Raw genomic sequence first — 20,740 nt, 5'->3', positions numbered from 1 at the left:
CAATTTCCAATTTTAGAAACATTTTTCTCTCTAATGAGGTGAGACTAATTCTTTACTAACAATACTTTATTTACTTTTTTCTCTACCTCTCTCTTATTTTACCAATTTTGCATTAAAACCCGTGCTAAATCTAAAGTGCATATTCTTTGTGGACAAATGGAGTAATAAATTGTGAGTGGAATGAGTTAGAAAATTTGAATCTATCTACAATCTGTAGTAAAAGTGAATCCAAAATTCAAAATATAGATCAATTGAAGTGACAGAACGAGACTCCTAATTAGGAACGAGCTGGATATTACTTTTATTAATTGGGCTGATAGTTAAAATATAGTGTGAGTAGATGATTTCGGCCCAGCTACAGAATTTGGTAAATCTAAATGGGCCTAGTACCTACCTCAATACTAGTAGCTATTTCGCATTTTATGTCCCTTTTTGAAAAAATTTAATCAGTTAGAATATGATGTTACAAAATTTCTATTTTCTTCAAATTTAATTAAATTTATTTTGCACATAAATTTATATTTTAAATCCGTAACTGTATTTTAGTAACGTGGGGTGGAAAAATGAATCCTATTCACTTCATGCAATTTAAAATACTAACATAAAAATTCCCAATATATATACTAAGTCGACTCCAATATTTATAATACCATCACCACCATTTCTTCAAACCCATAGCTATATTTTAGTAACGTGGGGTAGAAAAGTATGCTGTGTATAAGGCTATAAGCTTTAGATAGATAAACTCTAGGGCCATTAATAAAGTGGTAAATTGTGAAAAGAATGTGCTCTATTGCATAATTAGAGATTCATGTCACATGTTAGGGAAAGTAAATTACACAAATTTTCAAATTTACACAAATTAGTTAAATTCACACACTAAGATTACTCAAATCCACGATCACGAAGCGCAACATCTTCAATAGGTTGGGAGTTCAAGACATATGGAGTGAAGTTTGTGTGAGTTGTAAGAAAAAAATATTACATGAAACTCTTAAAGACATAATTGGTGGAAGAAAAATGTATTAACAAGTGAATTGTGCTTAGTTGGCGTGGTTGATATTATTTTAGACCATCAGCAGTGGGGCGCCCTAAGGCGCGCCACGTCAGCATTTTTATCCTCCTCCTTCTCCACCTGCAGTGGGGCGCCCTAAGGCGCGCCCTATGACGTGACACATCATCATTTTGTTGTTTTGTTTAATTAATTTAACTGTTTTCAAATAACACGTAACGAGTAAAAAAATGACTAAAAAACGACTAAATAACACGTAACGAGTAAAAAAAACGAATAAAAACGACTAAATAACACGTAACACCGGTCGCTGCGGGGGCGGGATCGGCCGATGCGGCAACAACTCTATATCAGACAACCCATACGATTCCGTACTGAAATCGGGATCGTAATGGGTGTTGTCGCCGAACGAACGATAATCGCCGGGTTCTGTACCCGGCCAATGCGCCTCTCCGCTAAACGTAGGGCTATTGAGGCTTGAATCCATTTCGTAGTAATTATGTAAATGTAAGTTTCGAAGGTGAAATCGTGTGAAATGAAATATTACAAATGAACGCTATTTATAAAAAAACGAAACCGTGTGCCATCGTCCGCGACCTTCACAATGTGGCGGACGATGTCGCGGACGATGGCCATCGTCCGCGACCATCGTCCGCGGTTTAAGTCGCGCCCGAAGCATAGGCCGCGACTATCGTCCGCGACCTATGCCACACACCCACAGTGGGGGCGGACGATGAATGGCGCGGACGATGCGCGCCATCGGGCGTGCCATCGTCCGCCCATTGCGGATGGCCTTAGAGTTGGGTTATAGTGAAAACATCCACTTGGTATCTTAATTTTCTTTATTTTTTAAATGTACCGCGCCAAACCCTAAAAATTATTTAGGCCATCCACAACGCTGTTCCTATACCGTTCCTATACCGTTCCTTAAACCACTATTTGAGGGCTCCACTGTACTTTTTTACTCCATTCCTTAACTAAGGAACGGAACCTGCAACCCTCCGTTCCTTAACCGTTCCTTAACCGTTCCTTAAATTACTATTCATTCTATTTCAATTTTTATTTTTATTTCCAACTAAATTAAATTAAATAAACACACTTTATTAAAAAACAAACATACTTTATTAAAAAACAAACATACTTCATTAAAAAACACACAATATTAAAAAAAATTACAACTTAAACGTGGGAAAATAAAAAAACTACTCCGCCGGCGAATCATCCTCCGGAGGCGGTCGAGGTTTAGGGGGAGGGGGAAGACCAAGTAGTCCTGCCATATGCACAATTCCGTTCCACCAGGCCGTGTATTGGGCGTACGAGAAGCGGGAAGTGTCCGCCATTGTGGCGGTTATGTACGCCACCATAAGTGTGTTCGAGCCTCCTTGTGAGCCCGATCCCGAGGCCGACTGGCTTGATTCTCCTCGGCCCTTCCTCGCTCTAGCCGCTTTCGCCGCCTTCGTCCCTTGCGGACGACGGTGCCCACGGCTAGATCCCTCGTACTCGGCGGCCGTAACCCCAACCTCCTGCGTGCCACGATCACTGGGCGCATCGGTGTCACCAGACGAGTACTGGTCGCTCGTCGTGTGCTTCGTCCGCTTTGAGGTTGATCCCGAGCTGGAGCGGACACCACCGGCCCACCTTTCCTCGTCCTTGACGAGCTGCCAAATATCAACATATTTGAACTGTACACCGGTGTCCTGGTGGAAGGCGCGCATAGCCGCCCTCAGTATGTCGGCGCCCGAAGCTCCGCTTTGGTAGTGCGCCGCTTCGGTGGAGTAGATCCCGCAGAATTTTTTGACCTGTAAATCGACTCGGCCAAAGTGAGCACGAAGCATTGTATATTTGCGCTTCCGGGCCCCTTTCGGCTTAGTCTCGTGGTAGACATCACGGACCTTTTCCCAGAAGCACTTGGCGGCTTGTTGGTTGCCGACGATGGGATCATATGAGACGGTGAGCCAGGCGGTGTACACCGCCTTTGTTTCTTCGTTGGTGTAGGGATGCCGGCCCAGATCCTCCGGCTCCTCCTCCTCATCCTCCTCGGGTGCCTCAGACGCAGCCCTGTAGCTTCCACCGCCTCGGCCTTCTCCCTGAGTGGGTTCAACGGGGATATCCTCCCGAATCTGGGACAAACCCTGGGAAAGCCGCGAGCCGGAGCCTCGAGCGTAGGCATCCACATCGAAAGTGGGTGGTTGGTACCCACCCGGCGTCGCCGACCCCTGCGTGCCCGGCGTCGATGACCCAGAACCACCAAGTGTGTTGTACATGGTCTCCCAATCGCCGAACGCGTTGAGATCCCACCCTCCGGCGCCGCCACCACCGTAATTGCCGTCGCCGGACATTTTTGAAGAGATAGAATATGAAAATTGGAGAGAAATTGATGTTGATGTAGGAAGAATAGATGTGTAGTTGTGTATAAAATGAATGAATTAGGTGTATTTATAGAATAAGAAAATAAAAATAAAAATTAAAAAAATTAAGAAAAAGTTAAAAAAACGGTAATGTTACCGTTTAAAAAAAAAAAATTTTAAAAAAATTCGATTTTTATAAAAAAAAAATAATTATTGCGTCATTGTTGACGTGTCCCACTCGCGGGCCGGCGAGTGGGAAGCACGCACGCACGGGGATCGGCCACGTCGCCCAGGCGCGTGGCGGCTTGTTCCGTGCCGCGTTACGTGCCGTCGGCACCCGGCACGGAATGGGAACGAGACGGGAGCGGAATGCAGCGCCGCAACGCGTTCCGCGGCGAAACCGTTCCGGCGGAACGGCACGCGGAACGGTTTCGGCACGCGTTGCGGGTGCTCTTACATCCCTCAATTTGCAGAAAAACCCTTCTCCATCGACTGGGAAGAGCACTGCCACGCCGCTAAGAAGAGAAAAATCGGGTTTATGGGGGAGTTTACACTAAATATTACGTAAATGTACCCATTTTGTTATCTATTCCACAAATGGGAAAAACGCCAACCACATTGGCGTTTTTATTAGTAAATACGCCAACGTCATTGGCGTGTTTTAAGGTAAATACGCCAACGATGATGGCGTTTTATACTTGTGCCGTATTTTGGGTGTATGCTCTCGGATTGTAATTACGATTAAACACGCCAACTTGGTTGGCGTGTATAAATAAAAAAACGCATTTGTAAATGGCGTGTTTTCTTTGTTGAAACGCCGAACATATTGACGTTTTGTAAAAGACGCCAACCGGAGTGGCGTATTTACTTAATCATGAAAAACGCCATTCTGAGTGGCGTGTTTAATCAGACTGATATACCAGGCGTTCCTCCCCCAAATCGCGAAAACCTCACAACACACAGCCTTCGCGATTTCTCCAGTTGCGCGCCTTCTCTCCGTGATTTCGGCCTACATTCATCAATCGGTGCTATTCTCCCCCAAATTCATCTATTTTATTCGGTTAGTATGCTTACCTTTTACATAATTATAGTAATTGGTGGATAGCTAGGGTTTGTAATGGGTTGTGAATTGAGTAGAAATATTATGCATTTTGGATTGGTTGAATGATATTATTGTTGATTATTATGTTGGATTGTGTTGGGTTTAAGTTAATTTGTGTATAAATTTGATTATAAGCCTAAACCCTAGGGTTTTTATAGCTAAAAAATTGGGCAAATTGTTTTGATTTATGTGGGTTTTGGTTGATTAGTTTAGATTGTTAAATTTGTTTAGGTTAGGCAAAATTGAAATTGGTAGGTTGGGCGAATTGTTAATTGAAATTGTTAATTTTGTGTAGGTGAATTGGTTTATGATTTTGAATGTGCAATGTTGGGTAACTTGCTTATTTGATGTTGGTGTTCAATTTTGTGATATTGGATTAAATTGTATCTAATTATTGAAATGGTTTATGGTTGGTTATTGTTGAATTTGGTTTATGAAATTGGATTAAATGTTATGGTTGGTTATTGTTGAATTTGAATTATGTAGGTAAATTATGGCATCATCTTCAACCTCTCGTCGTCGGCTTGCATGTGGTCCTGCGGATCCATCTGTATTATATTTTCAGAGACAACACGTCTCTAACAACATATGGGCAGGAGTTCCATCCGAAGATGTACGCTGCCGACGATTTGAAGGAAAAATTTGGGATGTTCCCATCCAGCAACATGTCTTGACAATAGTGGACCAGATGGGGTTTGGGGGTATGTTAAGGTGTGGTAAACCAAAAGAAATTGACCACCATCTTATCACAGCTCTGATTGAACGTTGGAGGCCAGAGACTCACACGTTTCACTTTCCAGTCGGTGAAGCGACTGTGACACTGGAAGACGTGGAGGTCTTATGGGGCCTGAAAGTTGATGGAGAGGCTCTGACAACTTACATCCCCCCGACGGACGCGGGATATTGGACGGACAGGTGTATGGATTTTCTAGGATTCATACCGGAAGCATCCGAGTTGAAGGAAATGGCTTTTAAGCAGACGAGCTTATCGCGCCAATTGAGGATTGAGCTGTCTAATGACCACGAACACTACATATATGCTCAGCGGGCTCGTATCTATTGTCTGCTATTACTTGGTGGTCTGATGATCCCCAACGCCACCGGAAATAAAATTCCGTTCTTCTACCTACACTTTTTCATGGATATAGAACGGTGTTCTACATATAGCTGGGGTGGGGCGACGCTTGCTTGCTTGTACCACAATTTGTGTGAAGCGGCCGTTGGTCAGAGGACGGATGTAGGGGGAGCCTTAACTCTATTACAACTTTGGGCTTGGGAGAGAATCCCAAATATTAGACCGAGGATGCTAGATCCCGTGCATACAGACTATCTACCATGTGCAAGCGCGTAAGTTGTTCATTAATTGCGTTTTTAAACTTAATGTTCATCAATTTTCGTGTTCTTCGCTCATAATTTAAATTTTTTAGATGGAATGGCCCGGCGTCATATGTAAAAGCACCCGGACATTGTGTTGAAAATTTCCGAGATCAGTTCTCCATGATGCATCCTAATCAGGTACTTCATATATTTATAAAATGTTTTTGGTTTTTTGTTTTTTGTTTTTATGGAAATTATTTTGAAAAATTTGTATCACATGTAGTTTATTTGGAGGCCTTATCTCCACCGGGAGTTGCCGGAAAGTTGTGATGCCGGTCGTCCTATATGGATGTCGATCACAACGCTTATTTGTTGGAATCTGGCTGAGCCACACCTGCCACACCGAGTGTTGCGCCAATTCGGGATTGTCCAACCGTATATCCCGGATCTCCCCCGGTTCCACGGTTCTGATTTTTTGAAACAGGATCGCCGTGGAAAAGCTGGTCGGAATTGGGTTCAATGGCACGCCAATTATATACAGGAGTGGGACAACAGACACTTTACGATATGGACTGATCTGGAGGACAGTACTGAGCCTGTTGCAACGGAAGAATATATGAATTGGTTTCGCCAGATCACTGTGGTGTATTTAACCAAACCCGGCGTGCATGCTGAAGAGGGATTCCACGAAACCGCATCTTCTCATAACTTTACGGTACATTATTTATACTTAACTAAACCCTGATTACTTATTCAAATTCATATTATGATATGTACTTAACTTTGAAAAATTGTAGGTGGAGACGCTTCACAAAATACGTCACTATCTAAGTGGCCGAGCTGCGACAGGACATTTCTGTCCGGATATGGAAACCATTTCGAGGATGGTTGAAGAAGGACTGCAGATATCCGGGGAGCCTCAGCTGATGGACTACCCTCCTTCGCAGCGCTCTGCAATGGACGTGGACGTACCCATAAGGCAAAAGGCAAAACGACGAACCAAGCAGAAAACCGTCCGCGGAGAGTCGTCATCTCAGTTCGTACACGACTCCGATGACGATTTTGAGGACCCACCTCCACCGAGCTCTGCACTTCGAGGCCGTCATTCTATTAGCCATACCGGTGGTACCGGAGAAGATATTGGCCTCAGTGATGTCCCCGCTTCTCCACCGCGGTCGTCTGTGCAGGAGGATCTTGAGAACGCTGTTGTTCAAGATACTCCTCCCTCAAGGATCCCTAGATCTACATCTACTATTGGGAAGGGGATACGGCGTCTGTTTATGCGGAAACGTCGTGACGATTGAACTAATTTGAACTCTTGATATTACTGTAATTTGATATTGATGTTTTTTCATTTGATTTGAACTCATTGATTTTAAGTCTTTATGATTAAGTATTTGGATGTCTGAATTATTATTTCCTAGTAGAAATGAAAATGAAAACAGGCAAATAAAGAGATATTGGCGTTTTTGTGAATGTAAGTCTTTGTGAAAAACGCCAATGCTATTGGCGTTTTTAAGTTAGTTTATATTTTGCCCGTTTTTTCTACAACGAATGCGGACATTCTGAACAAACACGCCATTCCCGTTGGCGTTTTTAATAAGACGCCATTCCCGTTGGCGTGTTATTTAAAAACGCCAACGCTATTGGCGTTTTTAAGTTAGTTTATATTTTGCCCGTTTTGTCTACGACGAATGCGGACATTCTGAACAAACACGCCATTCCCGTTGGCGTTTTTAATAAGACGCCATTCCCGTTGGCGTGTTATTTAAAAACGCCAACGCCATTGGCGTTTTTAAGTTAGTTTTTTCGTTGCTCGTTTTTTCTACGCCGAAAGCGGACATTCTGAACAAACACGCCAGTCCCGTTGGCGTGTTTCAGTAATAACACGCCATTCACGTTGGCGTTTTAAAGTGAAAAGACGCCAATTAAGTAGGCGTCTCTTTAAACACGCCACTCACATCGGCGTGTCCTATAAAAAAACGCTCCCACAGTTAAGAGTTTTTAATCATTTCATCATTATTCAATATATAAGTACATACAAATATTACCCTATACATTAGTCCAAATCTTGCTAAATACAGAAATCCAATATTACACAATGCATACGTTCAATTGTCTCGCCTTTTCCGCGTAAAAAAGCTACGGATCCCCTTCCCGATTCTGGCGGTTGAGAGTCTAGACGGAGGAGTCTCTCGCACAACGACATTCTCTAAATCAACCCCAAAATATTCGTCTCGCACAGAAGACCGAGGTGGAGAATGTGGGACATCACTGAGACCGATGTGTTCGCCTGTACCACCAGTGTGGCTGACAGAGTGACGACCTCGAACTGCAGATCTTGGTGGAGGTGGAGGCATAAAATCGTGATCGACATCATCAGTGTGACTGACAGAATGACGACCTCGAACTGCATATCTTGGTGGAGGTGGAGGCAAAGAATCGTCAGCGGCATCATCTATCAACTGAGTATCCATCCTTGGTGGAGGTGGATGCAAAAAATCGTCAGCGGCATCATCTACCAACTGAGTATCCATCCTTGAATGAGCATTCGGGCAGTTGCGCCTGTCGTGACCTGGTTGACGGCAATGTTTACATCGGCGTCGGGCTCGTGGCTGGTCAGCTTCACGGACATCCATCTGATTAGGAATCCTAGTAGTACGGTATCGACCGCGACTTTTAGGCATTAACTGAGCTCGTGAACATTGCAAAGTCCATTCAGGCACGACCCAATAATCTTGGTGTCTGGGTGGATTGAACACCGTAGAATATTGGTGTACCCAAACACTTGTGCGGTATACGGGATCAACAAGCGACAGCATGTTGTCGTTTCTAAAACGCGCAACTGCCGCTGCATGTGAACATGGAAGTCTCCACATCTGCCACTTTTGACATTTGCAGTGCGAGTCCAAGTACTTTACCTTCCACTTATTAGCGCCCTTTCCACCAATTCGACGCTTTGTTCGAACCACATAATGCCCTGCAATTGTGTTGGGTGCTCTCACATTATGCAATTGACCTTTTGCATCATTTTTGCACACCTTTTCATGCGCCCACGGGGTAAGTGGTGTGGCACACTGTGTTGATGCAATTGACCGGTCATTGAACCATTCTATTGTCCTCCAGAATATCATATCAATGCAAGCTTTAATTGGGAGTTGTCTTGCGCCTCTCAACACATTGTTGTAAGATTCCACCATATTAGTGGAAACCTCACCCCATCTTTTGTGTTTGTCATACGCCAGATTCCATTTTTCTAACTCCACGGCATCAAGGTACTGCAAAGCCTCGTTGTTGACGTTTCGAAGTAAACGACGTCTGATCTTAAACTTGCGCTTCTTGGTAGCAATACCAATTTTCCAAACAAGTCTTTTGACCATGATACCTTTGTGATTCTGCAAAACATTCTTTCTAACATGTACCAAGCAAAATCTGTGATGACCCACATTGGGTTCTTCTTTCCATATGGGAGAATTCATTGCATCTATGATTCCCACATGCCTATCAGATATGACACATATTTCATGCTTTGCTACATGAAGTCTAATGCGTTCCATAAACCAATTCCAACTTTCTTTGGTTTCCTCATCAACAATGGCATATGCAACAGGCAAACATTTCTTATTAGCATCAAATCCAACGGCAATAAGAATTTTACCTCGACATCGTCCACGTAGATGAGTTCCATCAACCGTTAAAACTGGTTTGCATAGTTGAAAAGCCTCCACAGCTGGTCCAAAAGCCCAGAATACGTACTTGAATACCTTGTTCATACCATTGCTTAATATGTCATCGTGCATCCATTCCACAATTGTGCCAGGATTTTGTCTTTGCACTTCATTCAAATAAGCTGGTAAAACTTTGAACGACCACTCCCATCCACCGTATACAAGCTCAATCGCTGTCCTCCGAGCATACCATGCTTTCTTGTAACTAACTTTGACATGAAATCTATTTTCAATATCCGCCACAATTGCTTTTACCTTGTAGCAAGGATCGTTTTCTATCTGATGGCGAACACTCAACGCTATCATACCCGACGAAAGATTAGCGTGGCCATTATAGTTACGATCCCCCATGCAAGTATGAGCAGTGCTGAACACTCTAATTTGCCAGTGTTCATCATGCTTCCTCAGTGTTGCTCGGCACTCCCACAAACATGGCGGTAAGGACTTATCTTTCGGATTTCCCTGTGGCCACTTACAAACTGCATGCCATCTCTTTCCTTTACTTTCAACAACTGTATATTGTCGGATTTTTTTCAAATGCCAATGAGTCACAGCTGCCTTCAATTCCAACTTCGTTCTAAATTTAGTATGCAAACCGACATTGGTAGGATCCTTTTCACTCCAATAATGCACACTGGGATCATCACGCTCAAAGTTTTTGGGATCAAAACTATCATATGGACCTGGTAAGGTGCGAAAGTAGTTGATTCCAGGCTGTGGGAACTGTGGAACTACTCTTCCTCCAACTGCCCTTCCACCAACTGATGTTTCTCCAACTGCTGTTTCTCCAAGTGGAATGGATGGTCTTGAAGCAACAAATTGTTCATCATCCGACGGATCACCATCTGAGTCTGTACTAACCGTGTCGGAATCTTCAGAATTATAAGGTGATTGTGGATCAAGAAAGTCGGCTTTATCAGGACCTATTATGTCCTCCACCACATCACAATTGTCACGATCCCCTAAATGCACGCCTCCAGCTTCAAAATCTTGTGTTGCAGCTAAATATGGTTCTTCGGCTCTCGTAGACGTACCAACATCAAAATCTTGTGTTGCAGCAAAATATGGTTCTTGGGCTCTCGTTGACGTACCAGCATCATAACTTATGACATGATGACTATGATGTTGAGTAATTGCCGAATACTCAACATATAATTCAATTACACCTCCAATAACCATACTCTCACTAAACATTAGTTGCATGCATACTTCTTCTAGTTGAACACCTATAAACGTGACTCCGGATCCAAAGCATATAGTACGTTTCCATATTATTTGAATATTGTTTTCATATATGCTTATCCCCATCCTTTCACAAATTTTTTCCACAAGGTCATCGTACGAAATTGTTTCATCCAACATAATGAATCCTTTAGCAAAAGGAGGATCATACGAAATAACTGCTCCGGGAATTATCTTTCCACCCCAATATAAATTGACACACCACGTCATACTATCTGCAATAATGTAAAACACAAATAAATATGTATTATTTTTACATTCATCATTATGTAGAGTCAGCCAAAAAATTGACAAAATAATTCTATTAAATACACTACAATATGTATTATCATAACAATCCATAAAATATACTATAACATATAATAGCATAACAATTGGTCAAAATATTTCCATTAAAATATATACTATCATAATAATCCATCAAAATATTAGTGTACCCATAATAATTGGTCAAACTATTATATTAATTACACTACAATATATATTATCACAACAATCAATCAAATATTGGAAGACTAATGTTTAGAAGAATGAGTCTAAAATTTGATATACTAACCGATTAGAAGGACTAATGGTTGAAAGAATTAGCCAAATTCAAAATATCCACGCTTAAATCCACCACCGGGTCGACCCGAGCGAAAGGTTTTTATGCGTTTGGGAAGGGTTTTCGCGTTTTGGGGAGGGAAAGTGTTTAGGGTCGCGATGTTGGGGGAGATCTGATAAGGATATGGTTCAACAGAAACACGCCGCTCAAATTGGCGTTTTTAAGCATAACACGCCAACCTCAGTGGCGTTTTTATTAATTAAACACGCCAACTACATTGGCGTTTTACCTTAAAACACGCCAACTTCATTGGCGTTTTTTCCCGCCGCTGTATTTGGCGAAAATACACCTCCAATACGACGCGAAGATAAACGCCAATGAGGTTGGCGTTTTTACTAATAGAAACGCCAATGTGGTTGGCGTTTTTCCCATTTTTGGAATAGATAACAAAATGGGTACATTTACGTAATCTTTAGTGTAAAGTGCCCCATAAACCCGATTTTCCCGCTAAGAAGCTTCTAGACACACGCGAATTGTATGCTTGGAAGCCTTGACGCCGGCCCTAGCTCGTTTTCCCTCATTGCATTCAAGCCGCGCCAAATTCTTCTCCAGCAGCAGCAGCAGCAGCAGCTGAACCGTTCGGCTTCGACACCAATGGCCCAGTTGAAGCCCGAAGACGAGTCTGTTTTGATCTTCTCCGTCGCGCTCTGGCTCCAGAACAAGGGCTTTTCCAAAGTCTTCAAACGATTCTGCGCCGAAGCTGAGATTGAGGTATTGCGTGTGTTGTGTTTCGATTAATGATAGATAGATTAATTTGCTTGGAATCGAATGTTTGATGTACACATTTGTTTCTGCATATATTTCTGTTGCTGACCTTGTCATATTTTGGTGGAAGGGCGAGGATTGGAAGGGGAAGGCGCTTAATTTGAATGATGTTTTCTCCAAATATCTGGAGATTAGGTAAGCGAATTCAATAGTCTTTACATTCAGGGTCTTTTATGTACTTAATGAAAACCGAAACTTCATCTTGATTGGTTATTTACAGCTCTCCTATGCTTGTTATGTTAATTCCTTTGTACTCCATGTCTTTACAATTTGTTTCATGCTGCTATCATTGTCTTTCTCTGCAGCAATAATGCCTGCAAAGTCTTTAAGTTTGAGGCGAAGCAAGGTATTGTTTATTGGATGACTTCATGTTCGAGTTCCACTTATTTTCATCCTGATTATTGGATGATTGGATTTTGAATGACATGGCTAATAAAAGCTGTTCTCTCCTTCTGTCCAGAAGAGCAGGTAGTTGATGCGGAAGAAAAGACTGCAAATGGTACAGCTGCTGAGGAAATTAAAGGCAAGAAGAAGAAGAAAAAGAGCAAGGATGGCACTTCAGTCAATGGAAGTGGAAAAACACTTGAAGATAAAGTCATGACAGAAAAGATAAATGAATCACATGAGAATGGCAATGAGGAAGAAAGTGGCAAGACATCAAAGGCATCGAATGGTGACAAAGTGCCTGAATTAGAGGAGGATCAGTTGACTAAGAAACCGAAAGAAAAGAAGAAGAAGAAAAGCAAGTTGGCATCAAAGCCGGATGCTGAGGTACCAGAACAGAAGCAAGAAGTTTTATCATCTGAAAAGGCTGAGGCTGCAGAAGATGTGATTGATGAATCTAAGAAGGCATCCAAGAAAAGAAAAAGAATGGGTCTAGGCGAAACTGAAAATAAATCTGATGAGGAAGTAACAATTGAAGAGTCAAAGTCTAAAAAGTCCAAAGGTCTTGAAGAAGGCAAAGATGAACAAGCAAAAAGTGAAGCTACTGAAGAGGATTTGCCAAAATTCTCTGCTAACAACAATGAAATGGACAAATCAAGTCAGAAAAAATCTGCAAGCAAACAACCCAAAAGTTCTGAGGTATGTGCATGTCTCTGTTTTTAAGTACTTGTGTAGTAAATTGTTATATGGATGCCCCATAATCATTTTAGCTAGTATGCATGTAAGCAAAGATTATATTTTGAATCCTGAAGGTGCATCTCTTGTACTGATAGTAGTATCACTATAAAGATCTAGTATCTCCTGTATAATGTTATAGATGCACACTTTAATACCATTCATAATCATAATTCAAATGAAAGTAATTAGGCGGATGGGGCTGTTTCTTGTTCTAGAATTTCATGCATGCAAAGTATGGTGGCTTGTGCATATTCGGAATGTGAGTAAAAAACTATCTTGTTGCTCTCATTTGTATGTTCTTGGAATCTTGTAGTGTATTGAGCATCTCAAAATGTGTTTATTCTTACATATTTCAAGTTTTGCCTTTTGTCCAAAAGTTTGATTTTTGTTGCAGCCAACATCAGTGAAAGCATTCCAAAGAGTGAAGATTGATGAGGTGGAATTTGTTGATGACAGACTTCAAGATAATTCTTATTGGGCAAAGGTTTGTGGTTCCTTGTCTTGTTGGCTGATTATATAGGAGTACTATATTTGTCAGTGAATGTGCATGTGCATGTGCATGTCTATGTGTGTTTGTATCTGCTAAAGTGATTAAAATCTTCTTGTATAATAATATCATGCAATCCGATTAACTTTAATTCTCATGTTATCCCATAAAAATCTCTTAAAAGTTATAATTGATTGAAGTCATAGGATTGCTGAATAGCATCAGAAGGGAAGTGTTCCTACTTATGATGTTGGGTTAAGGAATCCTCAGTGACTGCCTCATTTCCAATAACTATCACCTCCATCAATCAGATTGAACTCATTTTCTGTTCTCCTCAATATCAGCACATCATTACCATTGAGGAATCTGAACCGAGCACCTTCTTTAATTCTCCATTAGTTAGTTCTTTAGACTTAACTATTAGGCCTTTAGTATTCTGCAAGTGAAATATTGAATGTGGAATCATTCCAGCTGAAATTGCACTAATAGCTACCTTATGGGGGCATAAAAATTTTATATATGGATGGATATCAACAAAATACATTTGTCTATGGAGTCAATGGCGCACTTATTAAAATCTCATGGTTTGTCCGGATAGTAATTTTCTTGCTCGATCCATTTGTCTATGGAGTTAATGGCGCACTTATTGACTTCTGTTACCTTTTTCAATACTAACAAGCCTTGAGTCTCTAGCTGCATTCACCTATTGATTATAAAGTTCAAATAGGTTGGGTGATTGTGGAATAAAGTGGCATAAAATTGCTTTTTGTTGACTCTTGTGGAAAGAATGTGATATCTTTTGTCTTGTGATATTAATTTCTTATGTTATTCATTGCAGGATGGTGCCGAAACTGGTTATGGTGCTAAAGCACAAGAAGTCTTGGGACAAGTCAAAGGAAGGTGTGTTTCTATTTTACATTTACCACCTAGAGTTTCCCTCGATTAAAAAAATTATGCTTGTATCTTCTTGGGATTTTATTTTTCTTTTTCTTCTTTTTTTATGGGGGCGGGTGGCTGGGTAGAGTAAAATGGAGCATTTATTGAATTTGAGAAAAACAACTAAATTTCAAAGCAAACCGAAAACATTCTGTGAATGAACTCCATATGAGTTCTCTAAATCTAATTTAGTACAAGTATTTTTTGAAACCGTGATCCTCACCCATTAATTTCCATTTTTTTGGTTATCTGAAATTATCCTTACGACACCATGGTATTGCTATATCATTCTCCTTTTCAGTACACTTTTCTTTGCTTTTGTTGAGCTCTTAAAATCTTGTTTTTGATTTGTTTCTGTCACACTGTAATGTGCACAAGGTTCATGTATTGTGTACTTTATCCTAGCCCTCTTGCTCTGTCGTATGTAGGGGCTTCCGTCACGAGAAAACCAAGAAGAAGCGCGGGAGCTACAGGGGAGGACAAATCGACCTGCAGTCGCACTCGGTGAAGTTCAATTATTCTGATGAAGAATGAAACATGCATGTGAGGTTATGAACTCAGTAGTCCATTTTTGATCCCACAATTGGGAAGTCAGTTTTGGTGGTGTCCTATATTATCAATGTATAATGACACTGATATTTTGTTATGATTTATTCTCCACTTGCTCTCTTCATGTTTTCTTACTGTTTTTCAATTCATTTTAGGGTGTTCAAGGACAGGAAAGTGATGTTGATTTTCACCAACCACATCTTTTTTGGGCCAAAAAAACTCTGGCAAATAAGGGAGAGTAATTTGCAAAGCCTTGATTAGTTCTTTTTATTCAATTATATTAAGGAGAAATGAGCTGTTTGGCCTTTGTGTAATTTGTAAAATCAACAATGCACGTAACAATTTCTAAAGTATTAACCTTATAAAATTGTACCACTATTATTTTTTTATTAAAAATAATAATGCTAATATAGACCAAACATGTGCCAAGAAATATGCGATGTGGAATGAGTTCAGTATATATCGCCTGTCAATCCGGAAAATTTTGTTTGATAGCCAAGATATATTAGACTTCGTATAAAAATGTTCCAAATTATATAATGTAATACTTAATTTTAATATGGATTACTTAAACCTAAATCTTTCTTTGACTAAACTCCTAATTTTGAAAGTGTGGATATTTTGTTAGTTTTGTACTTTTGTTTAAGTTCAAGTTTTGATTTAGTTATGACAATATCATTGGATATTTTTGTTGAAAAGTCGGTAGTTCAAATAATTCGGATATTTGTTTTTACAATTTTCGAATTGAAAAGCTAAAAATAACATATTCCCGGTTTCATAATTCCAAATACTTAAATACCAATACTTATTGACTTATATCTTAAAACTAATGCAGCCGAATTGTTTTACGAAAATAACAACCATTTACTTTTATTAGCAATAATAACTTTTACTATAATAACAATATTTTTTGTCTGATTATTCATAACAATAGTCACATATAAACACTTTCTTGTATTTATTATAAATAATATTTTTATTCATGATAACTGTTATTTTATAATGATCTTGGTCATGTAATAAGTTTGGGTTTGAGTTATATTTGACTCGAGTTTGGATTAGCGAGCGACTGTCCGGCCTCGGGTTGAGTCCGAGGTGACCGGCGACCCGATCCGTCCCTAACTCCGCATGTGTTTTTTTAGAATGATTAATTCTAGTTTCCCATCTACTTATATGGTGACTCGAATTCCTGACCTATTAGTCGAGGAGGAGCATCTTAGACTAAGATAAAATGGGTAAATCATTAAATAAAATAAAAGATCGATTATGAAAAGTCGGCCAAAATGAGAAGGTCGTAACCATTTCAGAATGACACGTGTCACAATAGAAAACAAAAATTTGTGAAGTGCTCTAATTGGTGAAGTGTCTACAATTATCAAATGAAAATTTGTGAAGTGCTCTAGTTTGATTCCTATCATTATTTTCCACAAATCAATAGGATTAATCACACTTCCCCCAAATCATGAAATGCACCATATACTATTTTGTTATCCCTTTCACATAATGTCTTCCACTTTATTTTCTTTCTCCACGTCATATCAAATTCATTATTCACTAGTTAGGTTCAAAACACATTGCACATGCGACAAATTAAACTTCCTTAACCAAAAATAAAAAATACTTATGATATTAACATACCGACATAATTAGGAAAAAGGACAGAGAAAGAAAATGAATGAAACATGCAGTTGGGTGTCAATCAATTAATGTTCATGCAAGCCACTATGCAGTTTTAATATTAATAATGATAATATTAATTTCTAATTTATTTATCTGATTCGGCGATTACGCGTATTACAATAAACAGGCCTATGTTTTCTTAATTTATGATGCTTTTATTACGATTTACTTTGCAGGCCAAACTCATAAAGTCATAATAAAGTATGCCAAGTAAGATATTTGTATATGTTCACCTAAAAAAAATTAGTATTTAATTTGTCAATGTTGAAATATTTCAATTTGTATTTCCTTTTTCATTCGGCGGAGTAACCCATATTTTTTATGAATGAATAAATACTTAGTAGAAATTAAAGGTGGTGTCTTATTACACTTAAATTTCAACTATTTGTCTTCGAGCATTAAACACTTTACTACTAAGTCAATATATACATCTAACTAACCTATATATCTTACACGTGCTGGTATATTGTTGTCGGTAAACAAGAGTAATATTGTCCAAAAATTATACTATATCGGGTGTTCGGTTGACAAGATTAAATCTCATGATTAAATATGTATCATGTTTGGTTCATAAGATTGAACCCTTCAACTTAATTCTAGATGGATAGTCTCATGATAATTAGTCATAGCTTCCCCTCTAACTAAAATAATCTCACAACTTAATCCTAGATGGATAGTCTCATGATATTAGTCATGGCAACCGAACGCCACCTATAAATTAAAATAGAGTAAGTTTTCTTTGCGTGCATGCGCACAATGAGCTAAAGCAGCCAGGAGATGAGGTAGCAACAATATAGTATTTGGTTTGGTTATAATTTTTTGTAAGTTCATAATTAATACTGAAATAATTTTCAACCAATAATATTGTATTATTATGTTCTAGGTAAGTGATAAAATGCAAATTCTAAATATTGTACAAACTCGAAATTATAATTTGTATCGTTAAAAAATGTCAACAAATAATGTCAATATAGTGTAAACATTGTGTTGACATTTTCTAACGGTCCATATCATAGTTTTAAGTTTATACAATATTTAGAATTTACATTTGATTACATCCCCTTTATGTGCTATATATTTTGCATTATAGAAATATTTGTGGCCAAACAAAAAAGTGAAACTTCCTGCTACCTTCCTCCTTCATGATTCACGTTTAGTGTGAATCTCAAAAATCAAGACTTTATATGTAAAGCATAATTGTAGGTCTTTTTCAACCGAAAAATTGGCCAACAAAAAAATATTAATATACCAAAATAGTTCAATATACAGTAATAAAAAAATCAGTGTATTCGTACAATTTTTTTTTTATTAAAATCACTACAAAACAAGAAAATACATGTAGATGAACAACCACTACAACAACAAAAAATGCTAAGAACATTTTTTAATTCTATTAAAAATGTTAATTTTATACTATACTATTTCGTACTATTTAGTTATGCCACTAATGTTTCAAAAAGTATCTTTACTATTCCAACAAAAATTAGGGGCATAAATAGAAGCTTTCAAAAAAAAAAAATTAAATTAATTTGTCAACTTAGGGACGCTTTCTTTTGTGTTCTAAATTATAATTATTTTTAGAAAATTTCAAATACTAGTAATTGCGTCTTAATTTTTATGTCCGTATAATATAAGTTTTATTTGCTGTGAACCAACAGTCATTTATTTTTTATTTTCGTTTATTAGAGGAGTCAAATAAAAGGTGATAGAACTCGTTGGGAATAATGTTATCGGAACATTGCTTTTTCTTATAAAAGTAAATAAATATTAAGTGAATATATGTATTTTATGGAATCTGTCACCTGTCGCCTCGCTGTTTGTTCAATGTTCCTTACTTGCAATACAAATATTTGACAACATGGAAAAAATGTGAAAAAAGCAAAAAGAAAAAAACTCAAAAAGGTAAAATCCATTGACCAATTAATAAATATTTTTCAAATGGTAGCTTTGTAGAAAGCATTAGCCATAAGCATGAGAATATTAACCGTTTTGCATTTTGATGAGACAAAATCTATGTAATGCCACGTGGCATTCTACAAGTCATGTATCGACCGCTAAAGTTGTGGGTCGTGCTAATGCACAGTAGGGTTGATGATATCTCAAAAAACTAATATGATCCTCATGTAGTCATGTATCGACAACTAAAATTGATCGACTGACTGTCCGAATCCATCATTAAATTTAATAATATTTGTTATGTAATATTATGCTTGATAAATTTTTTTCTACCTCCAATTCACAAGAATAACCAAAGTAGAATTTCAAACTCAAATATAAAACGGACAAGAATTTCAACTAATTACTAAATTCCTTTATGTTGAAAATTGAATCCACACACGATAAAGCAACTTTGGGAGTGATATAGCATGCGCATTTTTTTCAGACATACTTTGCCCTTTTCATTTTTGTTTAAATATATACTCCATAATTACTAAATTTTGTATATATTTACTAATATTGTTATGAATATGATGCACACTTTAGTGGTTGAAACCAATTAAAATAAAAATATGGAGAAGAAGAATAAATGGTGCAGTGCATTATCATACCAGCTACATTAATGTTACATTTCGATAATTCAATATATGAAACAAGTAACAATTAAATGAAACACAAAGTTGAAATTAAAGCTCCTTTTTCAAATATATACCTATTAAACATCAAACGTAAAGGGTATAGATCACAAATTGTGGACTTGTGAATTGATATAACGTAGGAAAGAATTAAAGAATAAAGAAAATTGCACTAATTTATATCATAAACTAGGGGAAATAATATGATACATATATTATATGATCACCAATCTCGTTTCATGCTCGTTTAATATTTTTTTTTGTTTTATATATTTAGTTTAATTCTAAAACATTTAAACATGTTATTAACATTTTTAATTTCACAAAATTTATAGAAAATGAATAAATGGAGCTTTGATTTTTATGAATTTTGTAGAATTAAATATTAATAATAATTTTTAATGTATTAAAAATTAAATTAAAAATATAAACAAAACTAACAACGTTAAACGAGCATGTCATTTCCCCATAAACTAGTTTGAAAGTCTGATAAATTATGTTGACTATAATATCATCCTTGTTTAAAAGTTAGGGTTACTGATACGATCCCTATATTTTAGTATTTAGTTATCTTTTTGATTCATAGTATCTTTTCCATATCTTTGTTTTCTAATTCAATAAGTTAGGGTAGTAGTATTCTAGTATTATAAATAGGAGAGGATGTTATCATTTTAATCATTCAATGAAATACAATATTATTTTGGCCAAGTCCACGTGTGATTCTTTGAATCCCTAATTCCTTACGCTACCTGCTGCCCGATGGAATCTCTCCGCGCACAGCCGGAAACGTATATCTGATCTGTAGCCGTTGCTCGACGGGTTGGAACCCGCGCACAGCCGCCCAGATTCGTCCTCCGCCGACCCTCACGGGCGCCGGATTTATCTCTTCGTAGTTGTTCCCCGTTCTACCGAACGTTAGGGATTTAGATCCTTAACAATTACTCGAATTTCAAACTTGATGTTTTTCCTGAAGAAATGGGTTCAAGTCAGTTTGTTGATATTATAGCAGATAATGAAAGGAATATATATTAGACAGATCTTTTACCAATTCACAAAATCAAACTATATACATTCAATTCAAATTCCTAATAATAAAAAAGAAGCAAACAACATTAAGTGTTTATGGATTTTTTTTCAAATTACAACTGGACGCCTACTCATTTCCATATTAAATGTACATTTGTAATTCAAAATTATATTCAAATTGAACAAAATTATTAGCAGCATTCATTTATTTGGAAATAATTTGAAAGGAGATTTGGTAAGGTGGAGTAG

General features: G+C 38.1%; 1 protein-coding gene across 4 annotated transcripts; it reads left to right on the top strand.

Annotated features, from left to right (window-relative positions):
• Positions 1-11,793: 11,793 nt before the first annotated feature.
• Positions 11,794-15,579, top strand: LOC121746871 (nucleolar and coiled-body phosphoprotein 1-like). 4 transcript variants are annotated; one of them, XR_006039082.1, is made up of 8 exons: positions 11,794-12,064; positions 12,189-12,253; positions 12,424-12,464; positions 12,579-13,201; positions 13,635-13,724; positions 14,566-14,627; positions 15,092-15,284; positions 15,368-15,579. XR_006039082.1 is itself a non-coding variant. In XM_042140822.1 (8 exons), exons 1-7 carry the CDS (start codon positions 11,831-11,833, stop codon positions 15,195-15,197), a joined length of 1,221 nt encoding a protein of 406 aa, XP_041996756.1. In that variant the 5' UTR covers positions 11,794-11,830; the 3' UTR covers positions 15,198-15,206; positions 15,368-15,579. The 4 variants fall into 4 exon arrangements, 3 of the variants coding, with proteins under 3 accessions (XP_041996756.1, XP_041996757.1, XP_041996755.1); XM_042140822.1 differs by having other exon boundaries at positions 15,092-15,206; XM_042140823.1 differs by lacking the exon at positions 15,368-15,579 and having other exon boundaries at positions 12,582-13,201; positions 15,092-15,334.
• The last annotated feature ends 5,161 nt before the right edge of the window (positions 15,580-20,740 follow it).

This window comes from Salvia splendens, chromosome 9, assembly GCF_004379255.2.
Source record: "Salvia splendens isolate huo1 chromosome 9, SspV2, whole genome shotgun sequence".
NCBI classification, from domain to species: Eukaryota; Viridiplantae; Streptophyta; class Magnoliopsida; order Lamiales; family Lamiaceae; genus Salvia; species Salvia splendens.
This window is presented reverse-complemented; position numbering and strand designations above follow the sequence as displayed.